At 33.8% G+C, this 23,580-nt stretch overlaps 1 protein-coding gene across 1 annotated transcript; it reads right to left on the bottom strand.

The window, feature by feature from the left end:
• Positions 1–3,712: 3,712 nt before the first annotated feature.
• LOC131950822 (serine/arginine repetitive matrix protein 2) lies at positions 3,713–23,353 on the bottom strand. The gene is made up of 8 exons (XM_059313034.1): positions 23,338–23,353; positions 23,102–23,186; positions 14,957–15,007; positions 12,363–12,461; positions 11,965–12,099; positions 10,619–11,048; positions 6,654–9,794; positions 3,713–4,843 (listed from the first exon to the last, which is right to left on the bottom strand). Exons 2-8 carry the CDS (start codon positions 23,117–23,119, stop codon positions 4,737–4,739), a joined length of 3,981 nt encoding a protein of 1,326 aa, XP_059169017.1. The 5' UTR covers positions 23,120–23,186; positions 23,338–23,353; the 3' UTR covers positions 3,713–4,736.
• Between the last annotated feature and the right edge of the window lie 227 nt (positions 23,354–23,580).

Below are 23,580 nucleotides of genomic sequence, written 5' to 3'. Positions count from 1 at the left end.
GTAAACCGGCTTCAACAATAGGCATATATGTCCGAAAAGCCGGTTTTCCGGCCCGATGATATAGCGTCATATTCCTAGCGGTCGGTATACCGTCTAATTAAATATAATTAGCGGAAGACTGACTAAAACTGCGCATATGTCTTTTTAGTGTGTGATTATGATTCTAAAAATAGATTTTAGGAAAAGTGAAAGTGTTTACATTTCGTAGCAATGCCGCCGAAACGAAAAGCCATCGACTTCAGCATATAAAGTTGGTGCAAAAGATGAAGCAAAAGACCGAAATATCAACAAAAGAAGTAGAATGACTGCATCTCAGGCAATACAACTACTTATTGATTCTGATGAAGAAGATAATATTCCTGGTCTATAGTGTGATGATAGTGACGTTGAATTTGAGACTGAACTCAGTGACATAGAAATTGACAGTGACATTGTACGTCATGATGAACATGGTGCCAAGGACAAAGACTTGCCGAAACGAAAAAAACAACTGTTTACTGGTGCAAAACATGCGAAGTTTTTCTTTGCATCGGGTCCGGCAGTGATAACTGTTTTGAAAGTTATCACACAAAAGTGGACTTCTGGCTATGAACTAGTATGGCCAGGTATCAATAACAACAAAACAATTACTAAATGTAAATTTGTTTCTTCTATGGCCTATCAAAAAAATAATTACGTGTTCGTTTTACATACATTGTTCTGTTCATACATTGTAAACAAATAAAGAATTTCAGAATCTTGCTGCATTGTTGTTTGATCCTGAGTCTGGATACCAAATTTGGCTTGATTATCTCAAACGGTTCAAAAGTTATAGGCAAAGTTAGAAGCAGATAAGTAAAAAATTGGTTTGGCCCTGGGAGCTCAGGAAATGGGAGAAACTAGGCCAGGGAGGCCAGGGCTCAAAGGGTTAAATTTGAAGAGTTATTAAAGTAATTAATGGTTATTGATGATTTTTTTTTCCTTATTTTTCTCAATAAAGAGATAAATTAGCTTTAATATCAATCTATAGTAAAATACCATTATTAGAAGTTGTTACAATTCATGTTGTATTATACAACTACTCCATAGTGTATGTTTAGAGAATTTTTTTAAAATAATGCAAATGTTGAATAGTTTCTAAATGGTATTTCTATTAATTATTGTTGTGTTTTTTGAGTTGTGACTTTTAAAGCTTTTTATAGAAACTCTAATAATATAATTGAGTGAACAAGGTTGTGATCTCAGCTGCCTTCAGCAACCTTGTGTTAATATTTTAAAACTGAAGTGAGGGTTTTATATTAAACTCAACTCCAAATATATGATTATAAAAATTAAAAAGTTTAATCTTTGGAATACTTTATATATATGTGTATGTGTGTTTTAATACTTTTGGGAAAAGTATTTTTAAATAAAGTTCTTAGCATAGCTTAAATTGTTGTAAAGTGTACTTTGGTGTAAAATTTAAGTAAAAGTACATACAAAGCTAAATAAAAACATTAGATTTATTAATATTACTATGATTGCATTCTTTTATGCATGGTTACACATGGAAGATTTTTTACTCCATAGTGTTGTTTAAAATGGTATAAAATAAGGTTTTTAATATTTAGTTAGTTAAAAAATACTTTTTGCGAGTTATTTAAAGTATCGTAATGTTTTTTTTTTACTTATAGGTTAATATACCTATTTTACAACTGAGTTATAATAAGATTGGAAAAGTTCCCCAGTTTAGTTAGCATCCACTGTTTTGTATAAACAATAATTTTTTTTCAACGATTTAATTATTTTAGTAATATACAATTCATCATTTGAAATTGTAGTTGAACTCAAAAATTTTTAGTGTTGTTTTATCAAGTTTCTTTTTCTTTTTTTATCAACATTTCTTTTTTCTTGTAAAAATAGGTTGAGATACCAGCACCAATAAATTCTTTTTATTGTTTCTTTTTTACATTTGTATACACAAAATGGGATCAACTGAATAACTGCCCTCATACCACATGTGCCTTGAAGCAAGCCACAAATTCATTAATCATTCGAATGACTGCATTTGTTACTAAATGTTCAGATGTGGAAAAACAATACTTTTAGACACTCAATAACATGATGTAAAAGGTCTACATTGTTTTTAAACCTTTTAATAGCTATTGTCCAAAACATTAGTCTTCCTGAAAGCTATTATTATACATACTATTCTCTGTATATATATATATATTTTCTTTTTTTTAAATGTATGTATGTAAATACTCTGTATTAGACATTGTTAAATTAAAAGAAATAATAGGCACAATAAAATTGGAGAAAAGACTAGTATTTATAAATAAATTAAAAATATTTTTAGGTGTTTTTTTTTTTGTTTGTATTTTTGCTATTAATGAAACCAATCATAATACTATAGGTCAATATCTACTTAGCATAATAAGTATAAAGCTTCCAAGATTTGTATTTCAGATATGATTTTGTTTGTACGTTATTTTTAATACAATATAGTACCTTTTGTTTTAAGATGTATTTATTTATTTGAAATCCCAAAGGAAAAAAATAAAATGTATCTTTATTTTCTTTAATCCTAGAAAAGAAAAACTTGTATCACTTTTCTATTTAAATTTTTACCCTCAACAAGATTGCTGAAAAATACATTAGGAAATTTTCATGTTGGTATATTAGATGCGTCTTCTCAGTTGAAATGGCATTCTATTTTTGTATTAAAGTTCCCTTTCAAATCTGACGGTCTATGTGGCAAGTGAAGTAGAGTTCTCTTATTTCTGAGACCTCGGCATATGAAGGGAAAGTGTGGTCAGCACTATGCCCAGCCGCCTTTACTTTTGTATTACTTATGGGGAAAAAATTTTCTATCTATTTTTTATTAACCTTTAAATGTTACAATTAAAGCTTTAAATAATAATTTATTAATAATAGAAATCTAATTAGTATAATGTAGAAATGAGGAGAAAATAGTTGGGCAATGCTAACAACTAGAAAGGTGCCTATCAATAGATGATAGTATACTAGAAACCAGTAGATTAGAATCTACTTTTGTAAAAGAAACAAATTTGTTTTAGAAGTGCATTTCATACTACTGGTATGTATTTTTTAAATGTCTTAATATTTAAAGCAATCTTAAGATGAGGCCACAATACCTGATTGTCATATATGCAACCTTTTTATTTTACAGTACTCAAAGAAGTAAAATTTGCACATTTAATTTTGTAATTGTTCACTTTTATATTTAATTAAATGTTCATTTTAGTTAGTTATATCATTTATAATCAGCTCATATTTCATTTAAAAATGTCAAAGCTACATTTATTATAAGTTTGTAATGTAACAAGCAGCACATGAAGATGTTCTAAATTTATAAATTAGAGTAGCTCGAATATTTTGTATTTAGTAATGCTAATACCCACAATCTTTTATTCTGCATGCATTTTTCTTCATGCAATATATAACTTGTTTATAGACTGCATAAAATCATTGTTTACGTTATGTTTGTGCAATACTTTCCATAAATTAGTTTTGTTCTTTTATCTTTATGATTAATTTATGTAATACACTTTTTTATGCAATCAAAATGTTTTTGTTTGTATATATCATAAAAGTAGCTGGTATTCAAATATTTAAGTAAAATATGATTTTAAAAGAATGCTTTGCAAATTTACAATCAGTGTGAAGTAAAGTAACACATTTAAGCATAAGACATGACACACCCTCTACAAATATAACAAAATATCTTGAGAGCAGCTGAATAAAAGTTTTATTTCAAACAAAATGTACAATTTTACACCACACAAAAAAGCAATTTTTTTCACCTGCATGGATAATTGAGTTTTAAAAAAAAAATATGTGCAGCCTAAACTTAGCACTGCATGGCTAGAAGAACAAGTAAACTGTTGGGTTTTAAAAAGTCTATCACAGGACTAACAACACTTAATTACCGGTATGTATTAAGTGCGCTTTATCCAGGTATGTATTAAGTGCGCTTTATCCAACGGTGTAATGCCTAAGTAGGCAATAAAGTGCTTTTTTTTTTTAGGGAAAATACCAATGCTCTCTTCGCATTATCAATCTGGTTTAACAATTTAAAAAATTTATTTATTGTTCTACAACATAAGTACAAAAAATATAAACAATCTCATTAACAAATCATTAATGTCATAGTAATTGACTTGACATTAACAAAACATTATTTCATTTTTAAATCACAAACATAACCTTTCTTAACATCACACATTACTTATTCTCCAAAATTCAATATTTCTCTAATAAATATATTTAGGAACAAATTTAAAAACTTTGTAACAAGCTAATTTCAAATATCTGCTTGAAGTTTACTCGCAAACTATGATATTTTTTTTGTCGTAATAGCAAGATCCCGACAGAAGAAATCTATCAAGAATGGGCAAGAACTATTGGTCGTCAGTGAACCAAACGTACTCTTTACGCTAGTTCAAATTTAATTTCTCATAACAGTATTGAAAATTTTAGTGATGGAATAATATATTTAAAAATTAAAGAAGAGGTTGCTAATACGCTAATACGTTGCTCTATTAAGAATAGCTGTTACTTTATATTGGAAAACTATTGTTAACTAAATAAAACTTCCAGACAATTTTTTAAGATTAGTAACTGACAAGACCTAAAGATGTATTACATGCATAAATAATTTTACACATTGATTTCTTTGTAATCAAAATGTAAGTGTTAAAACAAAATTATATAAAAACATTCCAAACAATGAATCATATAATCCAATGTGTCTTTCATCCATACTTTTCCTTGTCCAACTCTATCTCCCTTTGTCGTTGAGCACGGATTGCATTTTCTTCCTTGATCTTTTGAATCTTGGCATCAAGATCTGAAGAATCTTCTGCTTGATAGAACATGACAAGGAATGATAATTTCAATTATTTACAGGAATGTACCATCAAAGAATTATTACAGACAGTAGGAATGCTTTACATCAAGAACAATTTTCATAGCACCAGTAAATGTCTTCAACAAGTCATTGAGCAATTTGTCATTAAAAACATCAATTGACTTTTTTTGTTGTTAAAATGATATTTAAATATTAAAAAAAAAAAAGATTTTTTGGTCATCTACATTATAAATTTAACAAAATAAAAATATTGTGAAAGTTTTTTTTTTGTTTTAAATTTTGCCTTAAAATGCTGTGGTCTAAAAAAACTACAGCAAGGATATAAAATGTGTATATAGAAATAATATTAGCAAAAACATTTAACAAGTTGAATTATATCACACATCAGATAGCTGCCTTGAGAATGAGTAATACACTTATATCAAATGTGATCTTTGAACTCTTCCATTTTTCAAAGGAAGAATTCAATTTATTTCTGTGGTAAATTATTGATGACATTTTATCTCTCAATAAATTTGGATAAATATCACGTGTTAATGAAAAACAATTTTTACAAAAACTTTCTATACTTTAAAATCATTGAACACCACTAATAAATAATGTATAAAACCTGCAGAGAACATTGTAATTATCAAGTACAAAAATTATTAACTTAATAAAAATGTTACCATGATATTACTATTTGTAGAGATCTGAAACAATGTAGGTAGATAAATAAACTTACGAGTAACATCTATTAGTCATAATAAGTTGTTAACCATTAGTTTGAAAAGGATTATGAAATAAAACATCCATAAAGAATCATGGTTATTTTATCACAATTAATGACTTTGGTAACTGAATAATCCTTAGGTCATTTATAAAATTTCTAAAAGTTTTTCAACTTCGTCTTACTGCAAATAAAAATCTGATAGTAAGTCAGTTGACTCACCTAAAGTATACATATTTACAAAAATAAAAAGAACACATTTAATATTTTCTTTGTATATCCTACTTGGTAAAATTTTAAATGAGTAAGAAAACACTATTTTTGACACTTTTTTAAGAGACAAAAGTCTAGTCAAAAAATAAAAACACGCATAAGATAGGAAACGTATGAAGCTGATTATAATAATCATTGTACAGACTGCAACATCTAAACAAGTTTGTGTTTCAGATAGTTAAATCATGTTTTGTAGTACTGTGCTGTACTTTGCTTTAAATAACACTGAGTTGGCTTAAGTGCAAGGGTAGCACTGGGAGAGGTTCCCCATCCACCCTCTCCTACCCACAAGTGAAAAACTATTTTTGATACCCACATGTATTGATTTTATCAATGTTTTCTTCTTAACTCCTCCCATCCCCTCGCATACACACACTCGAACAAAACAATAACACCATTGACAATTTTTGTTAGGAAAAAAAACCTTAGAATTTTTCAAACCCAATTTTTTTCTCTGAATAAGTGGCAAAAAAAAGGCAAATTTAAGCCATTCATTAACATCCTACTCTAAAAAGCATTGCTTCTATAGCTAATATAGTATACATTCCCGCACAATAAACTTACATGTGTATAAAGATAAAATATACCAAAACTATTACTTTATTAAAAGATTGACTAGTATTTTTGAAATACTTGTAACAAATATGCATATTGAAAAAGAATTCAAAATGCTTGCAATAAACTTAAAAATCACTTAAAAAATTGTACACTCCTTATGCCCAAAACATACAAGATGACTAGAAACCTTTTCCACAGTACTATTGCTACCATTACCTCAGGAGAAGACAATTCCTGAAAAATATTAACTGATATGCTCACCATCATTGGATTGATTTTTCTTCTTTTTCTTTTTTTTCTTCTCCTTGTGTTGGGTCAGGGGTACTTTCTTTCCAAGCCTATCATAAACAGATGGACGTGAAGGTACAGACGGCAGTTCCACAGATGCACAAGCTTCCTGAACTATAACTCCTTCAGAGGCAGGGGGACCTTCATCATCAGCGTCCACTATTTCTTTCAAATGCTTCTTCTTTTTTTTTTCTTTCTTTTTCTTTTTAGTTTTTTTTTCCAATACAGAAGAACTTTCTTCTTCCTGCTCTGCTTTTCTCTTAGCAGGGATGGAATAAACTTTAGAAAAATCTGGTTTTGTCTTTGATTTCTTTTTTTGCTTTTGTGCAGATCCTGGTATTTGCACAATTATTTTTTGCGGTGGATTGTCATGTCTGAAAGGTTTTTTTGTAACAACACTGCTGGTCAGTCTATTAGGCACACTTGCATCATCACTATCATCAGATTCCAGGTGGTTAGCATGCTGAAGCTTAGGGTAAGCTGTTGCACCAAGTCTTTCCCTTACTCTATGCTTCCTTGGAATAACAGGGCGATGAGTATAGCTGTGCTTTTCTTTACTAACTTGTACACGATCTAGACTCCCAAAAACAGCATTTGACTTGGTGAGTGTTAGCTGAGATGTTTTGTTTCCCTCCTGCCTCCAGCTTCTTGCAGTCTCTGAATCATCACTTTCATCTTCTAAGTCAACAAGTTTTTGACTTTCTTCAGAGCTTGATTCATTGCCTTTTTGCTCATGAGCTACCACTTCATCTGCATGCTTTGAATATTTTTCCTTAGAAAGCTTTTTGGGGCGTTTCTCAGGGAGTGGATCTTCATCTTTGGACTTTTTTCTTTTTTTTGAGCGTTCTTTAATGCTTTTTAGAGACACTTTTTTTGCAGGATCAATTTTGATCTCTGTGGTACTAAATTTTTTCATACGAGCTTCAATTTTTGCTCTTTCATCAGGTGTAAGTTTATTCAAGTCTAACTGTGGTATAGGTGGCTCATCTGATTTGGTCTCTTTAGATTTGGATCTGTTATTTCTTTTTTCAGATTTGTCTCTTCGTCCAGGACTCTCTTTACTTGATGATACCTTCTTTTCTCTGGATCTTGACCTATTTAATCTAGAGTCTCGATTGTTTCTTGTCAACTTTTCCTTTGATTGAGATAAAGATTTGGATTCAGAATCTCTACTGTATCTTTCTTTCTGTGATCTGCTGTCTAAATGTCTATCGGTGTAACCCTTGCCCTTAGCAAGTCTTCTGTCATCTCTAGCAGGGTTTCTTCTGTGAGGAGATATCCTAGGAGAATTTTGTCTAGGTGATTCTGATCTATTTGTTGGTGTCAAAGGTTTTCTTAAGGGAGAAGATACTCTTCTTGGTGGTGATAAGGGTTGCCTTGAAGGAGATAACCGTCTTCTTGATGGTGATACAGGTCTCCTCGATGGTGATGCAGGTCTCCTCAATGGTGACGTAGGTCTTCTCGATGGTGACAAAGGTCTCCTTGATGGTGATACAGGTCTTCTCGATGGTGACACGGGTCTCCTCAATGGTGACACAGGTCTCCTCGATGGTGACAAGGGCCTTCTTGATGGTGACACAGGTCTCCTCAATGGTGACACAGGTCTCCTCAATGGTGACACAGGTCTCCTCGATGGTGACACAGGTCTCCTCGATGGTGACACAGGTCTCCTCGATGGTGACACAGGTCTCCTTGCAGGCGACAAAGGTCTTCTCGCAGGCGACAACGGTCTTCTCACAGGCGACAACGGTCTTCTTACAGGCGACAACGGTCTTCTCACAGGAGATAAGGGTCTTCTAGGTGGAGATTTTGATGTTCTAGGTGGAGATGATCTTTTTATAGGAGAAAATGGCCTTCGCAATGGAGGTGAGCATCTTCTTAAAGGTGACTGTTGCCTTCTCAATGGTGATAAATATCTTTTAGGAGAAAAATGTTTTCTTGTTGGTGAGAGCGGCCTCCTGGGAGATACTGATGCATTTCTTGGAGACCTTCTGGGTGGTGATACATTTCTTCTATCAGGAGAGACTGACCATTTTGTTTGTGAAGGTTTTCTTGAAGGTGATTTTGATCGCCTAGGAGAAAAGGATCGCTGTAATGGTGATCGATATCTATATGGCGAAGTATAGTGTCCACTAGGAGATTGAGGTGACCATTGCTTTTGAGAAAACTGTCTCTGCGGTGAAGAAGATTTTCTGGGAGACACTGTATAGGATTTTGGTGAACAAATATTAGGAGAAGCAGATTTTCGTCTTAGACTGCTAGCCCCCTCAGGTGTAACTGATCGCTTAGTAGATACAGGTGATTGAGACCTTTTTGATGACCAAGGTGAATGATTTCTAGGTGATAATGATGTGCGCTTTGTAATATTTTGGGGTGAAGCTTCCTGTGAGATTCGATCTGGTGATAAAAATCTTTTGGGTGAAGTTGAATTATTGAGCAGTAAAGATAATCTATCTGGAGAAGTGGGTGTCAACTGTCTTGATTTACTTTGAGTAGGGGATGTTACTGGGGAACTTTTTAAAATTCCTACTTGAAAGGAATCACTTTGTTCACCAGTAAATGGACTTTTCACACTACTGGTTTCTAAATTTAAAAAATTTCTGTCCTTATCATCACCCTCTTCTTCACTAGAAGAATCACTAGAACTCTCAGAAGATGAGGATGATGAAGATGAAGAAGATTCTGTAAGATGCTGAATTGGCAATTCCTCTGTATCTTTAACAGTTATTGGTTCCAAGTTGTCATTAATTACTTCCTCTTTACTAATAGTGTCATCTTTTTCAGGGCTAAATGGTTTATCATCAGTATCTAGAAGATTTTCTGCCAAATCATCCAGTGATTGTTCTTCTCCAGCTAAAACATCTAGATCAACACTTTCATTGTCACTGTCAACAGTATTTTCTGGAACTGATTTTAGCAGGCTGTCTATTTTTTCCTCTTCATTGTCTGAAAAATCTAATTTCCGAACCTCAACTTCATAAGAGGTCTCTACAGTTGTAGGTTCTGGGACATCTACTGCATGCTCTACAACACGAGTGTCACAATCTTGTACATTATCCATCCAGTCGTCTTCATCATCTTCACTACCACTGTCATTGTAGCGGCTAAATTTGTCTGGAAGAACAATTGTACAATAGTGATATTTATATCCTTAATTTCATTACACATTAACCAATTAACAAAGCCAGCTCATTGTTAGCAATCAGCATAGGAGATTAAAATGCAAGATATATTTGGTTAGGAATGAGATTAGTGTGACAATTGATATAGTCTAACAGAATTACATTTATAAAATTAAGAGAGCTCTACAATTTGGTTGGAAGACAGGACCCACGACTACTAACCCGAGAATCTAGAGTATGGATACTGGGCTCAAATCCTTAGGTGTCCACCCAGCTCTAATGTGTGCCTTACATTAGGATAAGCAAAGGCAGGTGAACATAGAACTGACAAGGTCACAGAAACAGGTGAACTCTACCTCATTAACCCCATTAGTCGACAGATTCAATAGGGTTATTTCAAAAATATATATATTAGTAACAATTTTATATAATTTGCTGAGCAAATGCTAGTCGATTCAAATTTTCAGGGAATTCAATGCTAGACTGACATACTAGCTAACATATTAATTTAAGAATAGCAAATGCATCCTTTTATGTCATAATTTTTAGATAATTTATTTAGCTGCTGTTATCTTTAAATGTGAAGCATCATTACATCACTGGAATACATGTGTAGATGTTCAAACAGTATTAACTTTTAAGAAGTTTACAGCTTGCCATTGAACTGATTAATTTAGAGAAACAAATCTGCCTGGGGCTGCTAGTCTATAAGGTAGCAGAAAAAATTAGATACGGTTAGGAAAAAATTGTAACTGGAGTTATTTCAACTTTTTAAACAAGTAGAAGTAACGAACAAAGAAAACATTTGAAAAATACCTCGTGGCTTAGATTGTGGTGAACCAGTATGACTAATCTCAGTCATAGATGGCACAGCAGGGCTAGTAGAATGGTATTTATCTTGTGGTAGTATTAGCTTGGGTTTGGCATTTGTTTGATGGGGTGGTTGACTGTTAGAAATGAGTGAGGTGGTTTCCACTTGGCTGTCTTTACGAGCCTGACTTTGAGGGTTAATCACAATCAAGTTACCAACACCAGAGTCTGTGTCAACCAATGGCCCTAAGCCTCTTCCCCTTCCAGTTTGAAAAAACCCTCTGCCTCTTTCTGTAACATATCCTCTGCGTGGATATCTTCCTCTATCATTAATAGGACGTCCATCTCCAAATGATCTGTGATGAACTCTGTTGAAACCCCTTCTGTCTGATGAAAACCCACGTTTATGGAATACTTTATCCCCAGGTCCTTTAACCTAAAAAACAAAATTAAATCTCATCTTTTAAAAGTTATATTTACTTACTTGAAAGTTAAATCAGATACATAATATACATTTTAATATTTACATTATTTCCACAAATATACATTAAAAATATAGTGTTTCTTAAGGAAAATGATATAATTTCAAGCTCCAAAACTAAAAATAAATTCCAGGAGTTTTCCAGGAGTTTTAAATAAATTCCAGGAGATTTTAAAATTATGAAAGTATTAGTTCATATGAAGGAAAATGTTATAGACCTAGACCCGATAAGCTTAAATTAGAAGGGGTCTAATTATTTTAAGCGGTGTTTTGGAACTACTTGAAAAAACATTGGAGTAAAAAATTACCACCTTGATAATAAGCAAACCACATCATTATTTTACTTTTAGCCTAATTGTAGTAGTAGAGTCAGTAGACAGCTTTTACAATATGTCGCCGGTATATCCCCCACCTCTCACAAGAAACGGTACAAAGGTCGCAGTAAACTCATTTGAGGTCAGAATATAGTAGGCCTAGAGTGCACGTCACAGCAGGAATAACACTGCTATTTAAGATTGGCCATGACGTCATTTTTATTTTTCCTAAAACAAGCTGTATCGAATACAAACCGGGCTCGGCTGATGTATTTTTTCTTCAAAGAACGGCAATATTTTATAATAGATCTACTTTTTAAACATTTTTTTGCTAAAATATTTAACTGAAAACATCAGTGGAAAATTCTGAATTTTGAGAGTTTTTAAAAATTTCATGAGAATTCCTGGAGGTTTTTTTCAATTCTTTAAATTTCAAGAGTTTTCCAGGACCTCCTGGAATTTCAGGAGGCCGCATGAACCCTGTCAACATAAATCAGCTGTAGTCCAAGAATGAAACTGTTAAAGAGAACATGTAATTGGAAAAAAAAAGAACAAACCCCATTGTTGAAAACAGGATGCCATGGTCTCGCATGTGGATGAGGCAGTTGCGGTCTAAGTGCAGGTGGTGGTATAGAAACATCAAGAGGTAACGTTATGTCAGGTTCTGGCAAAGGCTCGGGTTGGTAGTGATACTGGTATAATAAAAATAAATAAACAATGCATTTCAACTTAAGACTAAAACACAATAGATGTAATATTTCATCAGTAAAAAGTATTAAGTGACAAAAAAATGCTTAATACTGAAACATATATACTAATAGTATTGATTAAAATAATTATCAAACACAGCACATAGTTTTCTCCCCCAAGTAGTACTTTTTATACAGCTATGATAAAACAGATTGAGATATTTTAAAAGTACAAGATGATAAACAGAAAGTAAAATAATGTGTACCTCTGATACAATATCAGCACTAGCTGGAAATTCATTCCAATGCAGACCTTGTTGAGGCCGAGTAACACCTGATATAACTTGCTGAATAGGCTGAGTTTTCTATTCAAGATACATGATTTATCACACAAAGTTGAAAAAGTTATAAAATAATATTGTAACTTTAAATAGAAATTAATCTCTTAAATTTCTAATTGATAAATTAATCCATTAAGAGGTCATCCACAAAAAATTGGTATTTTAGCCCCCTTTAATCTCTCATCTACTTTGGCAAACAATCTTCACCCATTCCCCTCTTTGGGTATCAACTTTACATAATTTTCTAAAAATACAAGTACAATATACAAAAGCATTAACATGAGATGCATTTGTGTAGCTTGTTATGCTAAACATCTGAAATGTCTATTATTATATACGAGCTGACCCGCTGTGTATCATACGCCGCTATTTAGTTTTTTTTCTTTCTACTTTTCAGTAATTTATAATTTGTGAATTCGACAGTACCAATGCTGCCACTGAAAATATTTGCTTAAAAACACTAACACCCCCCCCCCCCCCACGTGAAAGCAGCCTCCTCTTAGTTACCTCCTCTAAGTTTAAAATCGTTTCAAACTAAATTATCTGCCCCTAATAGCCGTCACCAAACCCGTCTCTATGATTGTAAAATGTAAACAGAGTGAACACCGCTCACCAGATCATGTGGGGGTGGGGTGGGGTGGGGGTGGTAGTGATAGAGAGGAAGAGAGGGGACTGCAAAGGCGCGCTTGCAGCTTGTTTTCTAACTGATCCCAGAAGAGAATTATATATACGAGCTGACCCGCTGTGTATCATACGCCGCTATTTAGTTTTTTTTTTCTACTTTTCAGTAATTCATAATGTGTGAATTCGACAGTACCAATGCGGCCACTGACAATATTTGCTTAAAAAAACTAAACCCCCCTTTCCCCCCCCCCCCCACGTGAAAGCAGCCTCCTCTTAGTTACCTCCTCTAAGTTTAAAATCGTTTCAAACTAAATTATCTGCCCCTAATAGCCGTCACCAAACCCGTCTCTATGATTGTAAAATGTAAACAGAGTGAACACCGCTCACCAGATCATGTGGGGGTGAGGTGGGGTGGGGGTGGTAGTGATAGAGAGGAAGAGAGGGGACTGCAAAGGCGCGCTTGGAGCTTGTTTTCTAACTGATCCCAGAAGAGAATTATATATACGAGCTGACCCGCTGTGTATCATACGCCGCTATTTAGTTTTTTTTTCTACTTTTCAGTAATTCATAATGTGTGAATTCGACAGTACCAATGCGGCCACTGACAATATTTGCTTAAAAACACTAAACCCCCCTTTCCCCCCCCCCCTCCCACGTGAAAGCAGCCTTTTCTTAGTTACCTCCTCTAAGTTTAAAATCGTTTCAAACTAAATTATCTGCCCCTAATAGCCGTCACCAAACCCGTCTCTATGATTGTAAAATGTAAACAGAGTGAACACCGCTCACCAGATCATGTGGGGGTGGGGTGGGGTGGGGGTGGTAGTGATAGAGAGGAAGAGAGGGGACTGCAAAGGCGCGCTTGCAGCTTGTTTTCTAACTGATCCCAGAAGAGAATTATATATAAGAGCTGACCCGCTGTGTATCATACGCCGCTATTTAGTTGTTTTTTTTCTACTTTTCAGTAATTCATAATGTGTGAATTCGACAGTACCAATGCGGCCACTGAAAATATTTGCTTAAAAACACTAAACCCCCCTTCCCCCCCCACGTGAAAGCAGCCTCCTCTTAGTTACCTCCTCTAAGTTTAAAATTGTTTCAAACTAAATTATCTGCCCCTAACAGCCGTCACCAAACCCGTCTCTATGATTGTAAAATGTAAACAGCGTGAACCACAGCTCACCAGACCGTGTGAGGGGGGGGGGTAGGGGGTGGAGGCGATAGAGAGGAAGAGAGGGGACTGTAAGGCGCGCTTGCAGCTTGTTTTCTAACGGCTCCCAGAAGAGAATTATATATATAGATAGATTTTTGGTAGAATCGGGAATGTGTGAAATAAATTAAATAAAATGTTTTTAAGTATTTGTTTTTTATTTTAAAAGCTTCTTTCTTTACCACATAAAACAATGAGCTTACGCAGAATATTAAACTTCTTTATTTCTGCATGGTAAGAAAAGTGTTATTTTCTGCATGGTAAGAAAAGTGTTATTTTCTACAGTATTATCTAGAAATAAAACAAGACAATGAGCTCCCGACCTTTACTTCTGTTTCATCACTTACAACAGAGGTATTACTTTATTTGGATACTGCTATTTAACTACCTGCTTCATTTGTTTTTCTTTAAATTACAGGCATTGTGTTTAAAATACATACATTTTGTATGGAACATTAAATGTTTTGTGTGTGCTGTATGTGAACACTAACATGGACCCGAACCACTACCCCCCACCCCTCACAAATGGAATTTTTCTGATCCCTCCCCTTTCAGTCTGGATGTCTTAAATGGATGACCCTAGAGGATAACGTAAAAACTATCTGCCCAGTATGCCATTGTATGTTTTTTTCAAATTAAATTTGAAAGCCTCCTCTTTCATAAAGAAATGAATAAAAAAAACACTTGCTGGTTTAAGGGTTGCCAAAGCTGCATTTCTAAGAGCTTCAAGATCATCATCCTATTAAAAGAAGATCAATGAAATTAAACAAGAAAGTGAATATAATTTTGTTTTTAATTTTTATAAAATAACTATGACTTTAGTTTATTTACAGGTGTAGCAAAATCAGAAACATTTCAATTAAATTCTGATCTAATAATTTTAATATTAAATTTACTAATAATATTTAAAATGTCAGTATTTAATTACATATCAATATAATATTAAATTCTATAAAATAATCCTTTGACAGAAGTAGATTGACAGTCTTAAGTAAAGAATTATAAGCTTTCTATTTGTACATAATTAACATGCCATGCTTTTTAAATTCAAAGAGGGTAAGTATACCATGTTACAAAAACTGCATTCTTAACTAATAATTCATATTTTCACTTCAAAAAATGAAAAAAATATCAACAATGAGGAAAGCGCAATGCATTCTATTTTTAGATATGACGCGACATGACTAATAAATTTAGCCAAATGATTGGATTTTAGCACGGCACACATTTTCACACACTGTTTTTTTGCAAAAGGTTATAAAATTTATAAAAAATGCATTTAAAGGGGGATCATATTTCTGGCATAGTGACCACATGTACGGACCTGAGAATTATTCCCAATTTAAACAAACAAACCCAGAACCTGTGAAAAGAACAGCCTACTACTAGTACTAGAACCATCAAATTTTGTGTCTGGTTTATATATCTATAGTTTTCATTGGTATTGTTTAAATTTAAGGGTCGGCGTGGTCGAGTCGGTAAAGCTCATGGTTGCTAAACCGAAAAGTCTCGAGTTCGAACCCTCGGGCAGATGAGGCTCGTTAGCTGGGGACAGCCACTCTTCTAGGAGAGACAACTCCAAAATTAAACAACTGCTGCCTTGTAGTTTGTTCTTGGTTGGACAAAGGCTATGGAAGCAAATCCAAAAAGAAAAGCAGGCTGAAATCGGAGTCAATGGCCTCTATGGCGCATAACCAGTTGACACGTAACGCTTAATTGTGTTGGAGGCGTGGTCGAGTCGGCAAAAAGCTCATGGTTGATAAATTCGAACAAAGTCTCGAGTTCAAACCCACTGGCAGATAAATCTCGATCCCCTTCAACATTAATAATTAAGAACGAAGAAGAAGAAGAAGTTTAAATTTAAAACAATAACTAGATCTAGCCTGATTTAGATTTACGCCTAAAAAGTACTAAAAATTGGCAGAGAAGGAAAAAGATTTAAAAGAAATAAAGTTCTCGCACTGGGTTAAAACCACGGAGCGGCCATCGCCTGTTTATCGCTTCTTATAATAATTGTTTGGATGCTTTATACAAAACTACCGATATCTGCTGTACGCATGTCCATTTTTAAATACATCCATGTCAATTTTATTTTTTTTCTCCTTCTGGAAGACGAGTTTTAAAATTTTCTAAGTTTAGGTATGACGTCAGCTGGTGATCCCAATTCCCCCGGATGAAAACAATAGGTACGGGATGAGATGATTAAAACCAGCCAATCAAAGCTTTTTATAACTAGGTTAACTATAAATAGCTTATACATATGTGCAGGACCCTATAAATACTATAGCTAAGGCTACTAAAGCAACCTGAGAGGTGAAATGGGGGTGGCCGCAGCTTGGGTAACGATTAGGTTGGTTTCAACTCACTGCGTAACCAATGACTTAAGCTAGACTAGCCTAGATCTAGATGCTCTATATTTCAAGCTAAGTCTGGAATCTATAGTTTCTAAATTTTTCTGTTGTTTTAAAATATTTTGATCATCTACTTCTAGAACTAGTTTGTGCCTCAATGAGTCTATATACAAGCATGTCAAAGCAAATGTTAGGTTATGACTTGTAAGTGATTGTTACATCCCTTGTGTTACGATTATTATAGTTGCGTCCCTTGAGTCATCACTGGGTCATCCGTGATGTGTAGTTAATAAATTTAATGAAAGTGTTTAGAGCCTATTTGATTTTGCAATCTATTAATTAATAATACAATAAAAAGCAGGTTTAAAAGTGTAAAATATGTACTTTAGTTATTAAAATTAGATTAAAACAAATAAAATACGATCATTACGCAAGCCGGTGCAGGCGGCCGCATGAAAAAAAAAGGGGGGGGGGGGAGTATCGCAAGTAGTGAAGTCACTAAAATCTATCGTTTTAGGTGCGTAAAATCGTCCGCGACTAGTAATGTGAAAAACAGGTGACTCCTTAAATTTTAATAATTTATGTACCTGTTTTTAAACAATTGAATTAAAACTTTTCAGTAATAAATGAGATTGCATCTGTTGGAAACATCGCTCGTCTTCATTTATTAGGGCTACTGAAAAGTTTTAATTCAATTGTTTGAAAACAGGTACATAAATGAAACAAGGAAACATTTTTGTAGGCTTTTTGATGAGAATTACAGAATGATTTTTTTAATTAAAAATGTATCAATAATAGCTAGAACACTAGTAAACTAAGCTAATTTAGCATATTTTAACTTTCTGTGCAAAGTCATTATTACTGAAAAAAATTCCAAAGTCAGGTCAGCCTGTGGCACCCTCCACTGAACGTGACAGAAGGAAAAAAACTTCACCCGTGACCTTCATTAAAACAGAATTTGCTTTTGTTTTTATTTTTATTTTTGGTAAACCTGTGCTTAATCTTACCCAATAAAGGATAAAAATTTGAAAATTAATTTTAATTACTGTTGTAAAGTAAGATAAACAGCTTAATAAACACATGCTTTCTTGAGGGGGTGTGGCCCGGGTGTGGCACATCGCAATTATAAATTTATATTTCTGTGTTTTATGACTGTATTTGTTCACAATCAGCATGCTATGTTTTTAAAATTGATAAAGGGTAAGTATACCAAGTTACAAAAAATTCATACTTTCAATTTAAAAAATAATAAAAACGATCATCAACGAAGAAAGCGTAAACATTCTATTTTTAGGTGTGACATAAAAAACAGTCATAAATCTAGCCAAATGATTGGATTCTTGCGCGGCACACATTTTCCCGCGCCTCGTTTTCACCAAACAAGAATATAATAAAATGGCATTATTACTTACACCCTCAAAAGCATTGTTGTCACCCTAATTATATTAAACAATTCTATTTTTATTTGATAGTAAAGATGTTATAAAAATTGGGTCTAATAAAAAAGTTATTGGATAACGCACCTGCTTTAGTTTATTCGACTTGAAACGCAAGCTAAGTAAGCGTGACTTTCTCTCGGCGGCCTCGTTAAATACAAATAAAGAAATTAGGTCAAAAGTACATCTGGGAATTCTTAAATAACAGACTGAAATAGAAACGGATAGTTCCGATGTCTAAAATTAACGATGGCCTCGTTATTATTAGTTTTATCCCTCTACCGTTTAGTGAAAGCGAAACTGGTCGCCATTTTGAGTAAGCGCATGAGCCGTGAGATGCCACAAAAATGACAAACCCGGAAGCGTTGAACCGAACGGCCTAATTTCTGTAATTTCAAAATATAAATTAGCGAGACTCACTAACTTAAAAGCGTCCTTGGTTGCTAACCAGAACATGGCTACCACACCTTGGCCTACGATCGGGCAATTTTTTCTGCTTTGTTCGAGAGACCACCTTAACATTAACTTTAAAAATAATTATCACGCGAAAAATGGCGTTTTTTAAACGTATTTTAAGCAATCTAATGATGACAAAGCTATTTTTGACAGATTTTTTTTTTTTTTTTGCTTCCGACATTGAAAGGTCAAACGTAAACATGGGTACAGTTTGAGTAGCTCAAAAACTTTAAATAATGGTCTCTAAGGTGTCAAAACTGCATGCCTAGGTCGAGTATTATTAGATTGATCGTTTAGTGAAAATAAATTGTAAATATTATGTTCGCCTTTTAAGAAATCGGCATCGCAAAAAGGTCACTGAAAGCACGTTATTTTTTATTGTGACGTCATCGCTATTGTTACGGAAGCTGTACAGTAGTATCCTCTCGCTGCTTATATAATTGTGTTTTCTTTTCACTTGACACTCTTTTTCAGCTTATTTTGCTAGCGTAATTAGACTAATTAAGCCTAATTATGGATATTTCACCTGACTTTTGGATTATACTATGACTCTAAAAACCCTTAAACCACAACGATCTGTTTTTTTTTTTTTTGTTGATCCCTGGAATTAGATCTAGATCTAGTAGTGAGCGTTGGTCTTTGTGTGCTTACTTAGGCTAATGACTTAGGCCTAATTATTTGTTTTCAAATTTGTTATAGCTTAATTATTTTGTCTTAATTCTTATTGATTTCATAAATTTTAATTAGGCTAATTATAATATTTTCACTGGTCTTCGTTGATACATTTATTAGGCTTAATAATGTTAATATTATTACGATTTTATAGGCCTGATAGATAAATTAAATGATTTTAGCGTTGGGTCTAAGTTTACATTACTAATTAGTACTAAGTAAACCAAGTACGCATGGACTAGGACATGTGTGCTGTGCCCGCGCTGTGGCGGGCGATGCCTCTCTCGCTGACAAACCAGCGCGAGCGAGCGAGTCGTTTGACACACGTGGTCTGTGTCGATGTTTGGAATGCATAGGCATAGGCCTAATTCTCGCTCTCGGGTGATTAATTTTTATGCGCTGACATTTGAAAAATCAAATAGACACACATCTTAATTAAATACATTTAATTTGAACTTTATATTAATCTAGACCTATAATACTAATTAGGGCCTATAACTTGGGATAACAAAGTACTTGGACTAGATTTAGCGCATGCGCACACTGTGCTATGAGTTTTCTCTCGCTGGTTGACAAAAGAACGCAGGCGGGCTAGCGATGTTTGTAATTTGCATATATCTTTGCTCACAGGCGATCATTTTAATGAGATTGGCCTCTTTTTATTTTATAGGCCTAATTAATTGTATTTGATAGGCTAACTTTTCTGGTTGACAAAACTAAGCGAGTGAGATGTCTGTCACGCGCACTGCCCGTGACGCTGTTTAGAATGTATTTCTCGCTAACTTGATGAATTTGAATACTATTGCAGTGTTTTTTAAAATAAATCAAATACTTACAAATCTTTACATTTTAAACTGAGCATAGACAAAACTTTGTAAATAACACACCTGTCCCAAGTCAAGTGAGAGAAGAGGGTTAGATTAATTTTACAATGACATCGCTATATTTTATGAATTGCCCTAATTAAGCATTGCTAAAACACTTACACTAGTTAATAAAACATGCATGGGATTGAATATCTTTAAAAAGATTAGATCTATACTATATATTCTTGAACATGTTTTTCATTAATTTGAATTTAGTTTTCCTTTTTAAACACCCTTCCATTTAAAAAAAATTAAATAAAAATATTTAAAAATTCTAGATCTAGATCTAATTCCATTACGTGATTTTTTATTCTGATGAAGACAGTGTACATACGAATAGAAATGCGGTAATAAAATCAAATGTACTGTGCATATTCTGCTAAAATCAAATCAGCTGCAAGGTCAACCCTGCAGAGTTCGTCTCTTCAGAAAAGCTATGGCGATCTGGTTGTCATGGATTATTTGGCTTGCAATGCTTGGAGTGGCCAATTAATAAAAATCAGTAATTAAGCTCCAAATGAGTTTATTTTCAACAAATTAAGTATTTGATTGATTAGAGATTGATCTCTAGTTTCCATTGGTAATGTTTAAATCGAAAAATAACGAAATTTAATAGGCCGGATTGTTGCTTATATGGCTGGATTGACCTCTGACCCTGAAACGTCACGCGTCGTTTTTTGACGGTTTTTACGTTTATTTTAGGGGTCCTATCCACGACAAATGAAAAAACTGCTAATATCGCAAATTCTCATCATTATTTTAATGCGATATGCTAAATAAATGGACGCCATGCCTGAAAATAACCGAAAAAATCGCCAGATACGTGGTTTTAATTAATACACGCTATTCTTGTCAAGTACTCTTGGGAAAAACTGAACTGCCGCCTTAAACGGCCCAGTACATGGTCGAAACCCCCTGGTACAAATGCAGAAATATATAATTGAGATATTTATAATGAGTAATTACAGTTATGTTGATTCGCCTTTTTTATATCGAATTTCCATATGAGGTACCCATGCAGACATTTCTGTCCGCTTTGTTTACTATCGTGACGTCATTGTTACGCTAGTTACCTCACAGAAACAACTCGTTTTTGTTTTTTGCGGAATGAACTGTTAAGTCTAGTATTTTAATTATAATTCAATTGTAGCGTGTGCAGAAAAAGTAAAATTATGGAAATTATTTTTGTATTAGTAATTTTATTAGTATATTGATTTTTTCTTCACTGTGGGCCGACAGTAGCTGCATTGAATTTAATTCGTGACCGGTGGTTAACCTCGTCAACGCTGCGTGGCCTATTCGTTTATATAATTAGTGATGCTCGTTCAGTGGCCTTTTTCAGAGCTAGGCCTAATTACGGGCGTTTTTTAGACTTAATTGATCGGCCGTTAGCCCTTTTCATTGCTGCGTATTTTAAAAAATGCTCGTTCAGCGGCCTTTTTTTTTTTTTTTGGCGCTAAATAATCTGTTTACGGGCATTTTAAGCGTTTATTTATTTTTTTAAGCTAGACGTAGATCTAGTTTAAAAAATATTTTTTAATACAGCTGGCTGCAGGGGGGGGGGGGGGTGCAAATCGAAAGTTTGAGGGGGTGGGTGCAAATCGAAAACTTGAGGGGGGGTGCAAATCAAAAATTTGAAAGAAAGTTTGTCCCCGGGAAGAGTCGCTACGCCTTTGGGGGGGGGGGGGGCTGACACCATTAAGTGCCGCACCGGGTGACACCCGACCTCGCTACGCCACTGGCTGGCTGTCTTGCATGCCTGATATGTGAACTTAAAAAAAAATGACCGAACTTTTAAAAAAAATGACCAGAAGTAGGGAAGTAGGTCTGTTTTTCAACTGGCTAGAGGTGGGGGGGGGGGGGGGGGGGGGGGGGGAAAGAGAGAGAAGTGAAGACACCGACCATCTCGTGTACGCGTGTTCATGCTATGACGTGTACTATAGGCCTGCTGAACTCACGGTGACCCGCGACCGTGGTGGGATTTTTCATCCACAGGATAGTAAACGTAAGCAAGCAATCACGCGAGTGACGATGTTTGGAGATTTAAAAAAAAAAAAATCACATACGTCATGTTTTCAAGATGAAAAAAAATGTAATGTAAAAAAAAAAAAATACCATGTATGAACCTCAGCTGCCACACTGTTGACTCAATATAATGTGAATTGAGTGTAAAATGTATTTGTATTTATAAACGATCATAACTGTTACTATCATATTATTTTAAGCATATTTATTATTTATTATTTAAAATTAGAATTTGAAATAAAAATATTTATTATGGTCATTTGATTTATGCAGGTGTTCATTACTTCATAAAATGGTATGAATAACATGTAGAGTAGAATTTAATAAATAATAAAATAACTAGATCTAGTTTTATTCTCAACCAGTTGCTTTTTGTTATTTTCCGGTGAGTAAATTACCTAAGCTGACGCAATTACCATGGCGGGAATTAAAAGCTCGTGTACACAAGTCGACGGCGTCATGTTATGCCAAGAACGCTGTTTTGTCATTCATTTTCAATTTTGATTAATTTTCAAATTCTCTCTTTTCTCGTCAACCGAGTAAGCTAGATATTTAAATGTGGTGTCAAATGTTCTCTTAAGGGGTAAGGAACTTAATGGTGTATTTGAAATAACAGAATATTTTATTTTAAAAAATCCATAATTTAACCTAAAATTTAAAATTAGTGAGTATCTCTAATATAAATCCTCCTCAAAATGTGAAATAATTATTAAAATTTAAGGAGTCACCTGTTTTTCACATTACTAGTCGCGGGCGATTTTACGTACCTAAAACGATAGATTTATTAGATTACCATAACTTCTTTTTTTTTCTTAGTCCTGACTCTTGTAAGTCTTGTTCGTTCAACTACAAAAATTCATGTTGATAATGACTAGGCTACTTAAATAGAATAAATAGTTCTAGATCTATAATAAGTAGATCTGTTTGTCAAGTAACATCTGTGTGTTGTGTCCCGAAAGGAGCTGATTATCGGAAGAATACCAAGTGTTTATAATTTATAAGTTTTTGTTTATTCTGCCCATCTTACCTCTAGTTCAGACGCCATTATTCCCCCATTATTCACTCCGGTACTGCTTTTCTAGTATGCATAGATAGAGAGTCTAGGCCCAAGTCTAAAATTTAAAAATAAACAGGTTAGATTAACGAAATAATTTGTATCAAACTAATCAAACAGGCACATCCTAATTACAAAAATGTATCAAAAAATAAAGTAAAACATAATCTAAATTTAAAAAGCTGCGGTAAATAAAATCACCCCTCTACCTCATACAGGCCAACACTTCTTGATAAAATGATAGCCTACTTAGTACTAGCTTACCGCTTCGCGTTTTGCAATAGTGCAGCTTTAGCCTGGACCAGATGTAAAAAAAAAATCTACCTGAACGACTTCTGAACTAACAATAGTGTTTTGTTTAATATTTTGTACTTCTGCTTACTATTAAAAATTAAATTTGTAGATTCTAGATATTTAAAGATAATATTAGTTAACTATCTTATTATCTCAAG

This window comes from Physella acuta, unplaced genomic scaffold (genome assembly GCF_028476545.2).
Source record: "Physella acuta isolate Inbredline_101_S28 unplaced genomic scaffold, ASM2847654v3 ptg000781l, whole genome shotgun sequence".
Taxonomy (NCBI): domain Eukaryota; kingdom Metazoa; phylum Mollusca; class Gastropoda; family Physidae; genus Physella; species Physella acuta.
This window is presented reverse-complemented; position numbering and strand designations above follow the sequence as displayed.